Source organism: Triticum dicoccoides, chromosome 2B (assembly GCF_002162155.2).
Source record: "Triticum dicoccoides isolate Atlit2015 ecotype Zavitan chromosome 2B, WEW_v2.0, whole genome shotgun sequence".
NCBI classification, from domain to species: domain Eukaryota; kingdom Viridiplantae; phylum Streptophyta; class Magnoliopsida; order Poales; family Poaceae; genus Triticum; species Triticum dicoccoides.
The window spans coordinates 759,139,995-759,153,377 of NC_041383.1; the positions used below are offsets into that span (position 1 = coordinate 759,139,995).

The 13,383-nt window shown below is 49.8% G+C and overlaps 1 protein-coding gene across 1 annotated transcript; it reads right to left on the reverse strand.

The window, feature by feature from the left end:
• Positions 1–10,635: 10,635 nt before the first annotated feature.
• On the reverse strand, positions 10,636–12,492 carry LOC119368620 (tryptophan decarboxylase 1-like). The gene has a single exon (XM_037633828.1). It carries the CDS (start codon positions 12,361–12,363, stop codon positions 10,831–10,833), a length of 1,533 nt encoding a protein of 510 aa, XP_037489725.1. The 5' UTR covers positions 12,364–12,492; the 3' UTR covers positions 10,636–10,830.
• Positions 12,493–13,383: the final 891 nt, after the last annotated feature.

Genomic DNA, 13,383 nt, shown 5'->3' on the forward strand with positions numbered 1-13,383 from the left:
TCGACCTTTTAGAGGAAGAAAGGGAGATGGCTCTGATCCGATCAACCATTTATCAACAAGACTTGCGTCGCTTCCACGCCAAAAACGTGAAGAGTCGAGCCTTCCAGGAAGGAGATTTGGTTCTCCGAGTGGATCAGCAGAAGCCACACAAGCTTGCTCCTTCTTGGGAAGGTCCCTTCATCGTCACCAAGGTTCTCCACAATGGAGCATACCGTCTTTACAATGTCGAGCATCAGATCAACGAGCCCCGAGCTTGGAACGGGGAGCTTCTCCGCCCCTTTTACACTTAAGTATTCACTCGGATGAGTTGTAATAAAAGTACTTCTGTAGTTTATTTATCAAAGACAAGAGCTTTATAATTTTCCCAGTAATTGTTATTACTTTTGTCCACATAAAGCAATCCCCCAGTGGGTGGCTTGGCTGCGAATCTGATTCGCCTAAGTCTGTAAAAGAAATCCTAACCGAGTGGTGAGCCAGCCTCCCACTCGAAGGCTTAGCTGCGAAATCCGTTTCGCCTAAGTTAAACAAAATCCTACCGAGTGGTAAGCCAGCCTTCCACTCGGAGGCTTAGCTGCAGTCCAAGTACTCGCCTAAGTTTTTGAAAATCTTACCGAGTGGTAAGCCAGCCTTCCACTCGGAGGCTTAGCTGCAGTCCAAGTACTCGCCTAAGTTTTTGAAAATCCTACCGAGTGGAAAGCCAGCCTTCCACTCGGAGGCTTAGCTGCAGTCCAAGTACTCGCCTAAGTTTTTGAAAATCCTACCAAGTGGAAAGCCAGCCTTCCACTCGGAGGCTTAGCTGCAGTCCAAGTACTCGCCTAAGTATTAAATACAATGTGCGCTCTGCAAGGATGACGAGGTGCAGGTCGACTGCTACCCTCTCCTTCCGAGCTACACCACAAATACAACGTGCGCTCTGCGAGGAGGACGAGGTGCAGGTCGACTGCTACCCTCTCCTTCCGAGCTACGCCACAAATACAACGTGCGCTCTGCAAGGAGGACGAGGTGCAGGTCGACTGCTACCTCCTTCTCCAGAGGTACGGCATGAAAATCCTACCGAGTGAAGAGCAGACCACCCACTCGGGGGCTTAGCTGCAGCCCAGTGCTCGCCTAAGTTTTTGAAAATCCTACCGAGTGGAGAGCGGACCTCCCACTCGGGGGCTTAGCTGCAACCCAGTGCTCGCATAAGTTTTTGAAAATCCTACCGAGTGGAGAGCAAACCTCCTACTCGGGGGCTTAGCTGCAGCCCAGTGCTCGCCTAAGCTTTTGAAAAATCCTACCGAGTGGAGAGCAGACCTCTCACTCGGAGGCTTAGCTGCAGCCCAGTGCTCGCCTAAGTTTTTGAAAATCCTACCGAGTGGAGAGCAAACCTCCCACTCGGGGGCTTAGCTACAGCCCAGTGCTCGCCTAAGCTTTTGAAAAATCCTACCGAGTGGAGAGCAGACCTCCCACTCGGGGGCTTAGCTACAGCCCAGTGCTCGCCTAAGTGTATTGGGGAACAAGTCGATTGCAATGAGCACCTCGCTTTAACCTGCAAAAGACACCTCAAACCAAATGCAAACATATTCAACGTCGAATCCAAGTTCGGATAACACCTAACGGAACCGAAAGTGCTCAGGCGCTAAGCCTATTAAGGTTTTTCGGTTACAAAACTCACTCGGCATACCGAGGCAAATTTAAAGTATCAAGCTCAGAAGTTTTTTACCCCTCCTATGGAGGGCTGGAAGGTGCAACGAACTCATCCAGGTCGATTCCATCTGCAATCTGAGTGGCAGCGGCGATGAAGGTCTCCATGAAAGATCGGAAATCGTGCTTCTTAGTGTTAGCCACCCTAAGGGACACCAGCTTGTCCTCTCGTGCATCCTTGCAGTGAACGCGGACCAGAGACAGAGCCACATCCGCACCACACCTGGCAGAAGACTTATTCCATTCCTGCACTCGACTTGGGACCTCGTTTAGTCGAGTCATCAGAGACTCGAGGTCGTTCTGGAGCATCTCCCTTAGCTAGAGTGTTCTGTCGATGTGAGAAGTTGCGACCTTCAGCCTTGCGAGATAGTCGACGACAGCAGCAACGCGAGATTCAAGCCGGAGCACGTTCATGGCAACTTCATCTTTCACGGAAGAGTTGATGGGATCCAGGTTTATTTCCAGTCGACCAGTCTCCTCTTCAAAGTTCTGGCAAAATTCTGCAAGCACAACCACCGAGTCAAGACAACAGTCGGAGATCATAGTTAAAATGTCTGTTTGATACAAAAGATTACCTTCAAGCATGAGGAATAGCTTCTTGGCGAGTCCACCCAGATAAGCCTCCAGATCGTTCTTCTTTCCCACCAACTCACTAGCCTTGTCATTCAGGGCAATCTTGTCACTTTTCAGTCGACTGACCACCTTGTTGGCAGCATCAAGAGCAGCTTTCAGATTGGTGTTTTCTTCTTCAAGCTTGGTGACTGAAGCCAGCTTCTCATCTGCGAGCTTGGTGTTCTCTAAAGCCGCTTTCTGCATCTCAGCCAAGTCAAGGTCTTTATTCTTCAGGGCATCCCTCACTTTGTCTGCAAAGTTACAGTGAGATCAGACTCTGAAACAAACGAGAGGCAAAGGCAGTCGTCGAAGGCCTCACCAAACATACCTTTAGCTTCCTCCTTCGCCTTCGTTAGTTTCTCTTGGGTCAGTTTCAGATCAAGCTCGAGCTAGATGTGTTTGTTCTCCAACTCAGTATAACGAGCCGCAAGGTCGTAGGATTTCTACGAAGAACCAATCGATAGATGTCAAAGACAATTCACTTCCCAGTGACTAAGGAAAAATCATAGCGTTTCTAAGACTACGGCCGAATACAAACATTCGACCATAATCTCGGGGACTACACCCAGTGGGTGCACTCAGCGTGCCCCCACTAGTTTCATCAGTTAGAGTCGACCAGTCGACCAACAAAAAAAATGGGATGTGTTCTTCAGACTATAGTCGACTGCCAGCAGTCGACCACAGTCTCGGGGACTACACCCAGTGGGTGCACTCAGCGTGCCCCCACCGGTCTATGAATCTATTCGACCTAGTCGAGTAAGGAAAAAACTTAAGACATAAAGACTATGGTCGACTGCCAGCAGTCCACCATAGCCTTGGGGACTACACCCAGTGGGTGCACTCAGCGTGCCCCCACTAACCCGGAATTTCAATCGACACACCCAGTGGGTGTAGGACAAACTCTGGGAATTTCAGAAAGAAGAGTTTTCAGATATCATATCCTAACAGAACAGGCAGTGACCGACTGACCTGAACATTACTCTAAAGAGCTGAACTAGCATCATAGGCTGCCTGGCTGGCTTCTCGGATTGCCTTCACTTGCTCCATCATGACCCCCCGCTTGGTGTATTGCTTCTTTAGCAGCACTAGCTTGGTCTTCTGGGACGTGGTAGGCTGAGAAAAGCGAGGGTTGAGCAGCACTCGACGATGAAGGACGAGCACTCGTCAACGGCACCGCAAAGGTTACGGTAGGCCGAGTGACACTGTCTCCCTCCACGACCAATGTCTCGGGTGCTGGCACGTCCTGAGTCGCCTTGCCAGTAGACGCTTTCTTATTCCTTCTCTGCCTCAGTGGTTCCTCGTCGTCGTCGTCGGGAAGGTCAATAACGACGTTAGATGAAGCTGCAGAAAAAGAATCAAAATTAGAGACAAGAAGCCAATCGACTGAAGACGGAACTACAAGAGTCATACCAGGTTTCGAAGTAACAGCATCCTCCATTTCCTGATCTTCAGCTCTGACCGAGGTATCAGAAGTAGCAGCACTGCAGTTCCAGAAGTCAGTCGATTAGCTCATGAGTCGACCAAGAATAAGTTCATGTGGAACAGACAAACTCAAGCTACACCATTACCCTGAGATAGTGGGGATCACCATCTTCATCTTCGGCAAGACCTTCGCCGACTTCGACGGCGCCACTCGAGATTGCTTCGGAGCTTTCTCAGTCGGCACCGGAGAAGTAGTCCGAGGGCGCTTGGTCGACTGCGTGATGGTTGCGACCCCCTTACCACGCTCGGCCGCGGGATCATGGACAAACTTCAAGCGTCTTTCCGAGCGAGGAGGTACAGTCGAGTGGTGAGATCCTCCTAGCCCCTCGAGGGTTGTCCTTATTCCCTGTGATTGCGGTCACCCACCTCTCCAGTGTGGCGTCGTCGACCGCTTCTGGATGGACCCGAGTGGTGTCTTCGGTACTACAGTACAGCCACATCGGGTGGCCTCGGTACTGAAGCGGTTGGATGCGCCGTCTAAGGAAGACCTCCAGAAGATCCATACCCGTCACTCCGTCCCGAACGAGTTGGACTATGCGCTCCATCAACATTTTTACCTGAGCTTTCTCCTCAGGGAGCACCTTTAGAGAAGAGGGTTTGTCCACTCGGTCCATGGAGAACGGAGGGAGACCAGTCGACTGCCCCGGTGTCGACTCGTCTTGGCAGTAGAACCAAGTCGACTGCCACCCTCTGACCGACTCAGGAAGGGTCATGGCCAGAAAAGTACTCTTATTCCTCATCTGAATCCCAAGACCCCCGCACATCTGGATAACCTTAGTCCTCTCATCATCCGGACTCGCCTTTTTCACCGTCTTTGAGCGACAGGTGAATATGTGCTTAAAGAGACCCCAGTGTGGTCGACAACCCAGGAAGTTCTCGCACATAGACACGAAAGCAGCAAGATAGGCAATGGAATTGGGAGTGAATGGTGGAGTTGCGCCCCAAAGAAGTTCAGAAACCCTCGAAAGAAAACACTCGGCGGCAGAGAGAATCCACGGTCTACATGAGTGGCTAGGAGAACACACTCACCCTCCTGCGCGGTCCCCAGAAGCCTTGCTGACCCGTGGGGGATCAGACCCTCGTTGGCCAGGTCATTGAGATCCGTCTCGGTGATGGTCGAACGGATCCAATCCCCTTGGACCCAACCTTTTGGCAGGCGGGACCTTGACGAAGATCCGCCCCGACTGGACGCTCTCCCCTTCGCTTTCCCCGTCGCCGTCGCCTTCTTCGCGCGCTCCAAGGCCGCCGTCTTCTCCTTCACCATTGTCGCCAGCGAAGCACGCCAGGAGTGGATAGGCGGAGGCGAGAGCAGGCACAGCGGACGGAGGCAAAGAGGGCAGAGAGGAGAATGAGAAGGCACTGTTCAAAAAACCCTCGCCCGGCGCTTTATATAAGGACGCTTCCGAGTGGCTGACAAGTAGGCCCGGCGGTCCTGTCACATCCCGGAACATTCACGCACGCATGATACGTGGCGAAAAAGGCGGCGCGGAAATCAAGGCGTCCATGCCTTATCCCATCCGAGTACCGCGGTCTGCCCCGCTTCGCGCGCTTCCCAAAATTCGGATCCCACAAAATCCGCTAACAGCAGAGCAATCTGTCAGGCGATAGATTTCCTGCAATCCGTCGCTCGGAAGTTCACTAAGTTCAAAAGTTCACTCAACAGAAGAAAGGAATGGATCAAGGCAACTGAAAGAAAAGTTAATGCCAACGTCAAAAAAGAAAAATCGCTGATCCAGGATACAACATAATCAGAGCACGGGAAATAGGTCGGAGAAAATTATCAACCCCTTCCTCACTCGAACCTCGATCCATTCGGGGGCTAATGATGAAGTCATATACCTAGGGTAGGGTCATGGACCTATCCAGGATACCCTACCCAAGGACATCCTTAGAAGAAGCTACCTTCCAGTCGACCAAGAGGGACTTCACTTGATGAACTCAAGGACACTCGACGATGAAGATAGCCACTCGACCATGAAGCTAACCACTCGACGGCCAGGAGACCTAAAGTACTCAGCACGCAACGGTCTGTCATTAAGTAGCTTTAATAGTCTTCATGGCACTTTATGAGGGCGTTACCAGTAACCCCCTATCTTAATGTACTTTAAACCCTGCATAACTGAGGGCCGGAGGGGTCTGGCGAACTCTATATAAGCCACCCCCTCCTCAGTGTAAAGGGTTCGCACCCCTGTAACTCATATACACATAAACCAGTCGACCACCTCCGGGCTCCGAGACGTAGGGCTATTACTTCCTCCGAGAAGGGCCTGAACTCGTAAACACTTGTGTCTACAACTACTCCATAGCTAGGATCTTGCCTCTCCTTACCTACCCCCATTCTACTGTCAGACTTAGAACCACGACACCGGCCGCTGGCTGATGCCGGCGATGGACGTGTAGGCCGCTGGTTCTGTTGCCGGCGTGATGAACCGGGACCGCTGGCCTGACCTACGGCTTGGCATTTGAAATGCTGCTTTTAGTTTTTTAAGTGGACGCGGACAGGATGGGGCAAATGGATGCGGCCGTGCGCTGGGCGCACGACCACCGCATCCCAGGACACGTCCGGACACGGCCCCAAACCCCTACCCAAACGGACAGAATCCGGACAAAACGGACGTCCGTTTGGGATCGCGCGGTGGACTTGGCCTTAGGACCGATCGCTCCCAAGGGGGTCCTTGGCAGAGGGGTGCTCGGGATGCCCAGGCACCTTGTGAACAAAAATTCTAGACGTACGGGGAACTCTTACAAGAATTAACGGACTAACCCTCTCCTCTCACTAATCTCTCCCCCCTGATTTTCAGGGTGGGGCCCGCTTCATCTTAACAACCAATCAACACCCCCCACCTCAGCCTAGCCTGTAAAACTCCTGTAAAACCCTTGTAGATGTAGCATCGCTGCCTTGTGAATCATCCCCGTGTAAGGGAAATTAGACCCTCCTCGGGTAGCTAGCCCCGAGCAAGGCCGTCTCCTGGTGGCCCCTCATGGGCGGTGGGGGCATCTCATCCGAAAGCATGTGACCCCAGCATCTCTACTCCTAATGTCTCAGTTGGTAGGTCGCGTTCCGGGTTTTATTTTCGTCCCACCTCACCCGGTCTTTTTTGGTACTTCTTTGGTACTTGCTCCCACCTCCCGCTCAGCCGAGACGGTTTATTTTCGTACTCCCTCCCACCTCCCAGGTAGTTCCCTCCACGCAAAAAAAATCGAACCAACCAATCTCTACTCCTAATGGAGCAGTTGGTAGTCTTCGCCGGTCAATTTTCGTCCCACCACTTTCGTCCGGTTTTTTTCGTAGGTTAACTGTCGTAGATTTTTTTCGTCGCCTCCCCCACTTCATCGGTTTATTTTCACTTCACCCTCTCACACAACGAAAAAAACTGAACGGATCAGAACTTTCCATACTGACGCAAATTATTTATTAATGTCTTTATGTAAAAGAATCAATCACAATCAATCTCTAAAGATCAAATCTAAATTAATTAATCTTCATAACGTTTGTTTCCTTTCAAATCACGTCCATAACTTTCCTTCCTTGTTTGGGCAGAAACTGTTTGGTAGCAGAGATTAGGAAGCTTCCTATGAGTGTAGTAATATGAAGTATTCTTTTTCTTGATGATTCGTTTCCATGCATGATGATAGTAAATTATGCCAACATTCACCACTATTTATCAATGTCATCAATCGTATACATTTCTACCAGTTTTAAGGGAATTTGCTCGCTATGTCTTTTTTAAGGGGATCCGCTCGCTAAGTCGTCGTCACATGTTATTTTCACAAACAATCTCTACTCCTAATGGAGCAGTTGGTAGCCTCGTACGGTTTATTTTTGTCCTCCTCCCACCTCCCCTGAGTTTTTTTCATCCTCCCTCCCACCTCCCAATTTTGTTGGTTTTTTTCGTCGGTTTTTACTCGCCCCCTCCCACCTCCCAATTTCATCCGGTTTTTATTCGTCCCACCTCCCACCACCCCCTCATACTGGTTCTTTTTCTCTTCACTCTTTCCTTGCAAACCAATAATTTCCTAACATACAAAAGATCACGAATCTATCTTTCCTTACCCGAACCAATCGCGCCCTACATCAGTGCATTTCTTTATTAAGAAAACTAACACGTAAATCTTAACGCATTGCAAACAAATCCCGTTATGGACCTAATTAATTTATTATGGAATCTATACGTGGTCGCATTGGTTCTTTTTCTCTCCACTCTTTCCTTGCAAACCACTAATTTCCTAACATACAAAAGATCACGAATCTATCTTTCCTTACCCGAATCAATCGATCCCTAAATCAGTGCATTTCTTTATTAAGAAAACTAACACGTAAATCTTAACGCATTGTAAAGAAATCCCGTTATGCACCTAATTAATTTATTATGGAATCTGTACGTGGTCACATCTCTCCCCTCGTGAAAAAATCACATCCATCTCCCGTTAAAAAGGAAAAGAGAACATGAACGATCAATCCCACACCCTGCATCTCAGTAGCAAAAAATCGCCCCCGCCTCTGCTACTGCTCCTCGCCGTGTGCCCGGCTCGACCCATGCCTCGCCTGCATGGTTGAACGCCGCCGTCTCCACCGCCACGTACAAGAAAATGGTGGGCAGAACCATCCATTCAAATCGCACACCCCCACCCTCCTCCACAATCCCTAGCCCCGCATCACCCTGTCGCTTTCTCGCCTCTCTTTCCCCTCGATGTAGATGGTGCCGAGCGGCGGCCTCGAGCACCGGCAGTGCCGCCCTCTCTATCTTCGCTGCGTCGAGAGATGGGCCGAGGCTATCGTTGGTTCCCCGCCCACGATTGGGCCGCCTCCGGTTGTCGCGCACCACCGGCTCCACCTAACGTGCCCGACCCTCTCCGCTTTCGACCTTCCGGTGACCACATCCCTCCGCGCCTCCATCCATCATCCACAAGGCCACTCCCTGCACCCACCCTCCTAAATTCTCCATACCGGCGGACAATCACCGAAGATCCAAGTTGGCCCGATATCAATTTTCTTACATGCTTTCTTTATCAGTTGGTGATGGGAATGGGTTCCAATTTCTCTCTCTGACTGTGGATTCGTAGGCAAGAAGCGCTTCTACATGCATCCTCCTGTCGGTCCCTAAAGTACCAAGGTAAATGGTTGATGTTGCGTTTGTCTAGGATGATATATGTTGGCTCTGTTCCGGTTCATCCGAGCAGTTTGGTGACTAATTTACTGATAATTTAATTATATTAATTAAATGAGTCGGGTGTATCGTCGTGCATTTATCTTGCCAGTAATGTTCTGTGATGCTCTGATGCACTTTGGGAATTGGTTATCTTGTCTACAGTGCAGAACATTTGTTTATTAATGCAAGAGAAGAATCCTTGTTACTACCTTGAACCTGTTTTATAATCCATATTGTTATGCACTAGCGCGTGTGCGTGTGAAATAGATGGATTATGGTCCCGTACCCAATAAGATGGATATGTGTGTGTGTTAGAGAGAGAGAGAGAGGGAGAGGGGGAGAGAGAGTGAGGAGGAGGGAGGGAGAGAGTGTGTGTGAGAATTTGATGGTAAAAAGGTCGTCAATGTCACTTGATATCTATGAGAATATTAAATGTAATATTAACATAATTGATATTGAACTCTTAAAGCTAATGTGGCCCCGTTGCAACGCACGGGTGTTCTTCTAGTAATTGTAAGATGACACCTAGAGAGGCAAATCAGCCCATAATTTGGCAGGTGGCACGAGTCGTCACTTGTCAAGCAAAGCCCACACGTCGACACTCTTCGATCGTACCCGAGGGAGCGTGCTTGTGTTGTGCTGACGTCCAAATCAACCCTCCGCGGCATCATCAATAGTCTCAACTTGCTTTCAAAGATAGCAGGGTAGGGCCCCGAAGACCAGAGCCATGCCGAGGAAGAGGATACACACAACTCCCCGAGAACACATGCATGGCATAGGGTGTTACACCTCCTCGTTGGCCTGAACCTGAATAAAGAAAGCCTCTATCTCTGAAATGATCTAAAGTGTTTGACCCATGGCCGAATCTCAAAAAGGGATCCCTAGGATCTCCGATCTCGTCCATCACAGGTTCAATTCAAAACGGTCTCAATAAATTATAGTGATCCAAATTAGGATGACGGCTCTACTAGACCATCCATTTTACCAAGATTGTTAAGCTGTCGTTTATTATATCTGTCGGGCCGATGTAACAACTTTGTTAGAGTTACTCTAGATCGCCAGTACCAATATATTGCATAGCTCAAGCATGAAGAAAAATCATTTGTTGTATAATTTAGATGGACCGCGGATGGGGGACTGGTTGCATACAAGTGGGAGTACTAGTAGGGCTGCTACTTCCCCATGCGGCCAGCGGTGGGTGTAGATGCTCTGATGTCTGGGCTCCAGGAAAAATCCAAGCTGTTTTGATACTTTTCGAGTGGACCCTAGTTCATTTTCAGACGTCAAGGAGTCGGACGCTTAGAAAACCTGTACAAAATATTGCCTCTAGGAACTTAAGCGCTCCTGCGTTGGAGATGCCCTAATTAAGCCACGCTCATACTCAAACATGAAATTACACAGGTCGATCGTTCCTTCCTTTGCAAATCCGCATCGGTCTGCCATCTCGAAACCTACTCCCTCCGTTCGGAATTACATATCGCACAATGGATGTATCTAGTCGTATTTTAGTTCTAAATACATTCATTTTTAAAACAAGTAATTTTAAATGGAGGGAGTAGAAACCAACGGAGTGCAACATACTCCTTTTGACCCGAATAACTTATTACGAAATGGATACATCCATATCCATTTCTTGATTGATTGAGATGCACGGGCAAGGATTCGTCACTCGCTAGCAGAGCTCGGTGACAAATAAAAAATTATCTTGTGTTCATTCAATATAAGCCATTTTACCTTTTACAGCCTTGATATCGGCCTATTATATATATACGCTCGGTCGGAATAAGAACCACATGTCCAAATAAATAATCTGTATCGAAGAAAAAGAAAAGAAAGAAAAATTATCATAAATATTGGGCTTTGTGTAGCTCCTAGAACTTTTGGCATCCATAGGTCCGTCCACTTAATCCATGATACTGCTCGTAGTCTTCTTGATGAGATCCCAAGCACTTCTCACATGCCTCTCCTCCTGCAACGACGACCCAACGGCGAACCGCAGCACGAACTTGTCACCGACCACCGTGTGTGCAAGATAAGCCTTGCCAGTTTTGTTCAGATTCTCCATTAGCACGCGGTTGGTCTCGTCAGCATCCTTCTCTGTCATGGCTCCACTTGCCTTGATCCGAAAGCACACAAGAGCAAAGTTCCTCGGTACGACCACCTCAAACCTGTCATCGGAACGGACGAAATCTTCGAACATCTTGGCCATGGCAACATCACTACGGATGTGCTCTTGGAGCTTCGCGGTACCATAGGTGCGCATGACCATCCAAAGCTTGAGCCCACGGAAGCGCCGACCGACGCCGACCTGCATGTCCTTAAGATCGGTGACCTCGCCGGACTCGGTAGCATCGTTCTTGAGGTACTCCGGATTAGTCTCCAGTGAGTCGCTCAGTCGGTGAGCATCACGGACGTAGAGACATGTGCAGTCAAGGCATGTGAGAAGCCATTTGTGTGGGCTCATGCTAATGGAGTCCACACGCTCGACGCCATCGAGATGGTGGCGAAACTCCGGGCAGATACATGCGCTGCCAGCGTAGGCAGCATCGACGTGGACCCATGCATTGAACATGGCGGCAACGTCGGCAACGTCGCCCACCGGGTCAACGGCGTTTGAAGACGTGGTGCCCACAGTCGCGCACACATATGTTGGCACAAGACCAGCGTCGACATCGGCTTGCATGACCTCGAGAAGCTTTGCCGGGTCGAGCCCATAATTGGTTTCCGGCCCGGTAGGGATGGAGCGGATGTTGGCGGGGTCGAAGCCTGCGAGGCGACACGCCTTGAAGAACGTGGAGTGTGTCTGGTCTGCAGCGTACACAGCCAAGCGTGGGATGTCAGACACGCCGACCGAGCCGCTTCGGCGCAGCGCTGCATCACGGGCGGCGACTAGCGTGGCGAGCATTGCCTCACTCGTCGTGCCGAGGATGACGCCACCGCCGGTGCCACGGCCAGTGCTGGTGCGATTCATGAAGGTGGTGGGTAGGCGCAGGAGCTGCGCAAGCCAGTCAAGAGCAAGGACCTCCATCTCGGTGGCTGCAGGTGAGGCCTGCCACGTGAATCCAACGGTGTTCATGGCTGATGCGATGAGGTCGCCGGCGATGGCAGCGGCGCTGTTGGTGGAGGGGAAGAAGGCGAAGAAGTTGGGGCTAGCCCAGTGCGTCATGCCAGGGACGACAGAGGTCCTGAGCTCCTTCATGGTGACGTCGAATGGCGCAGAGTAGGTCGGTGGGGACGCGCTGAGTTCATCTTGCAGGTATCCTGGCTTCACGTTAGGAAGAACAGGCATGGACTCGATGTTGGTGTAGTAGTCGGAGATGAAGTCGACGGCCTTGTGGAGGTATGCACGGACATCTTCGGGATTGAGCGGCTCGAACGCCGCCTTGTCGTCGGGAAAGGCGGAGAAGGACGTGGCGTTGGTGCCCAAGCTGCCCATTCCTTTTAGGTAGTTTAACCCTTAACTACGAGTGGAAAAAAGGTGGGAGAAACAAAGAAGGCTTGGCTTAATGAAGTGGAGCTATGTAGCTTTGCTGCCGGAGAGCAAGAAGAAGCAGAGGAGCTTGCTTTGCTGCTTAGTTTGGTGAATGGAGTTAGTATTTGGTGGGCGGGGAATATATAGGTGGATGCGGGAAGCGGCGTGGCGGGGTGGGCGTTGGATGGGTCCTGATCGCGCGGGCCTACGGGCGCTGCTAGGAAGGTTGGTGGTTGGTAGAGATCCGAGCACAAGCGCGCGCGACGTGAGTCTGATGGTCAACATGTGCTTTCAATCTGGATACGTCCGAGTAGACCAGTTATGTGGTGCCGTTCGTTAATTGGTCACCGTCTGGCTGCTAAAGTTTCTTTTTTTTTCTTTCTACGCATATACTCCGGACTACAAGGGGGCATGGATGGTTTTCGTCACCATAAAAAATCGTTTCTTGTTCATATTATTAACTGCATAATATAATACCTGAAATCTTAAAAGTGCATGCGCACTTTTTCGTAGGAACGGGCGGCCGGCTTGTTACTCACATGTGTGTTACTCACATTTATTTTGGCATTTTAGTTTTTTTAAAAGTCATATCTTTTAAACCACACGTCGGAATTCAGACCCGTTTTCACCGTGGGATTCATCGTGACGAGATGTTCGAAACTAGATCCCGCATGGGTATGTTTCGATGAATTTTTTTATGCCAACTTTAATGCTATATGGTGCAACTAAAGTACTGCATTATGCAACTTTAGTACTACATGGTGCAACTTTTCGTAAAACCAACTGTGGAGCTACATGATCTAACTTCATATGAGGTTGCAACCTACCAACCATAAGAACTTAATATGCAACTAGTCTACTATCCCGACCAACTATCTAGTAGTGGATTGCAAGCCTTGTCCCTAGTCTAGTTGCACACACATTGATGTTTAGTTGATTTGTAATGTAGTCTAGTTGCACACACATTGATGTTCAGTTGGCAGG

Coding starts and splice junctions, on each gene's coding strand:
- LOC119368620 (XM_037633828.1), bottom strand. CDS start 12,363: ATGGGCAGCTTGGGCACCAACGCCACGTCCTTCTCCGCCTTTCCCGAC.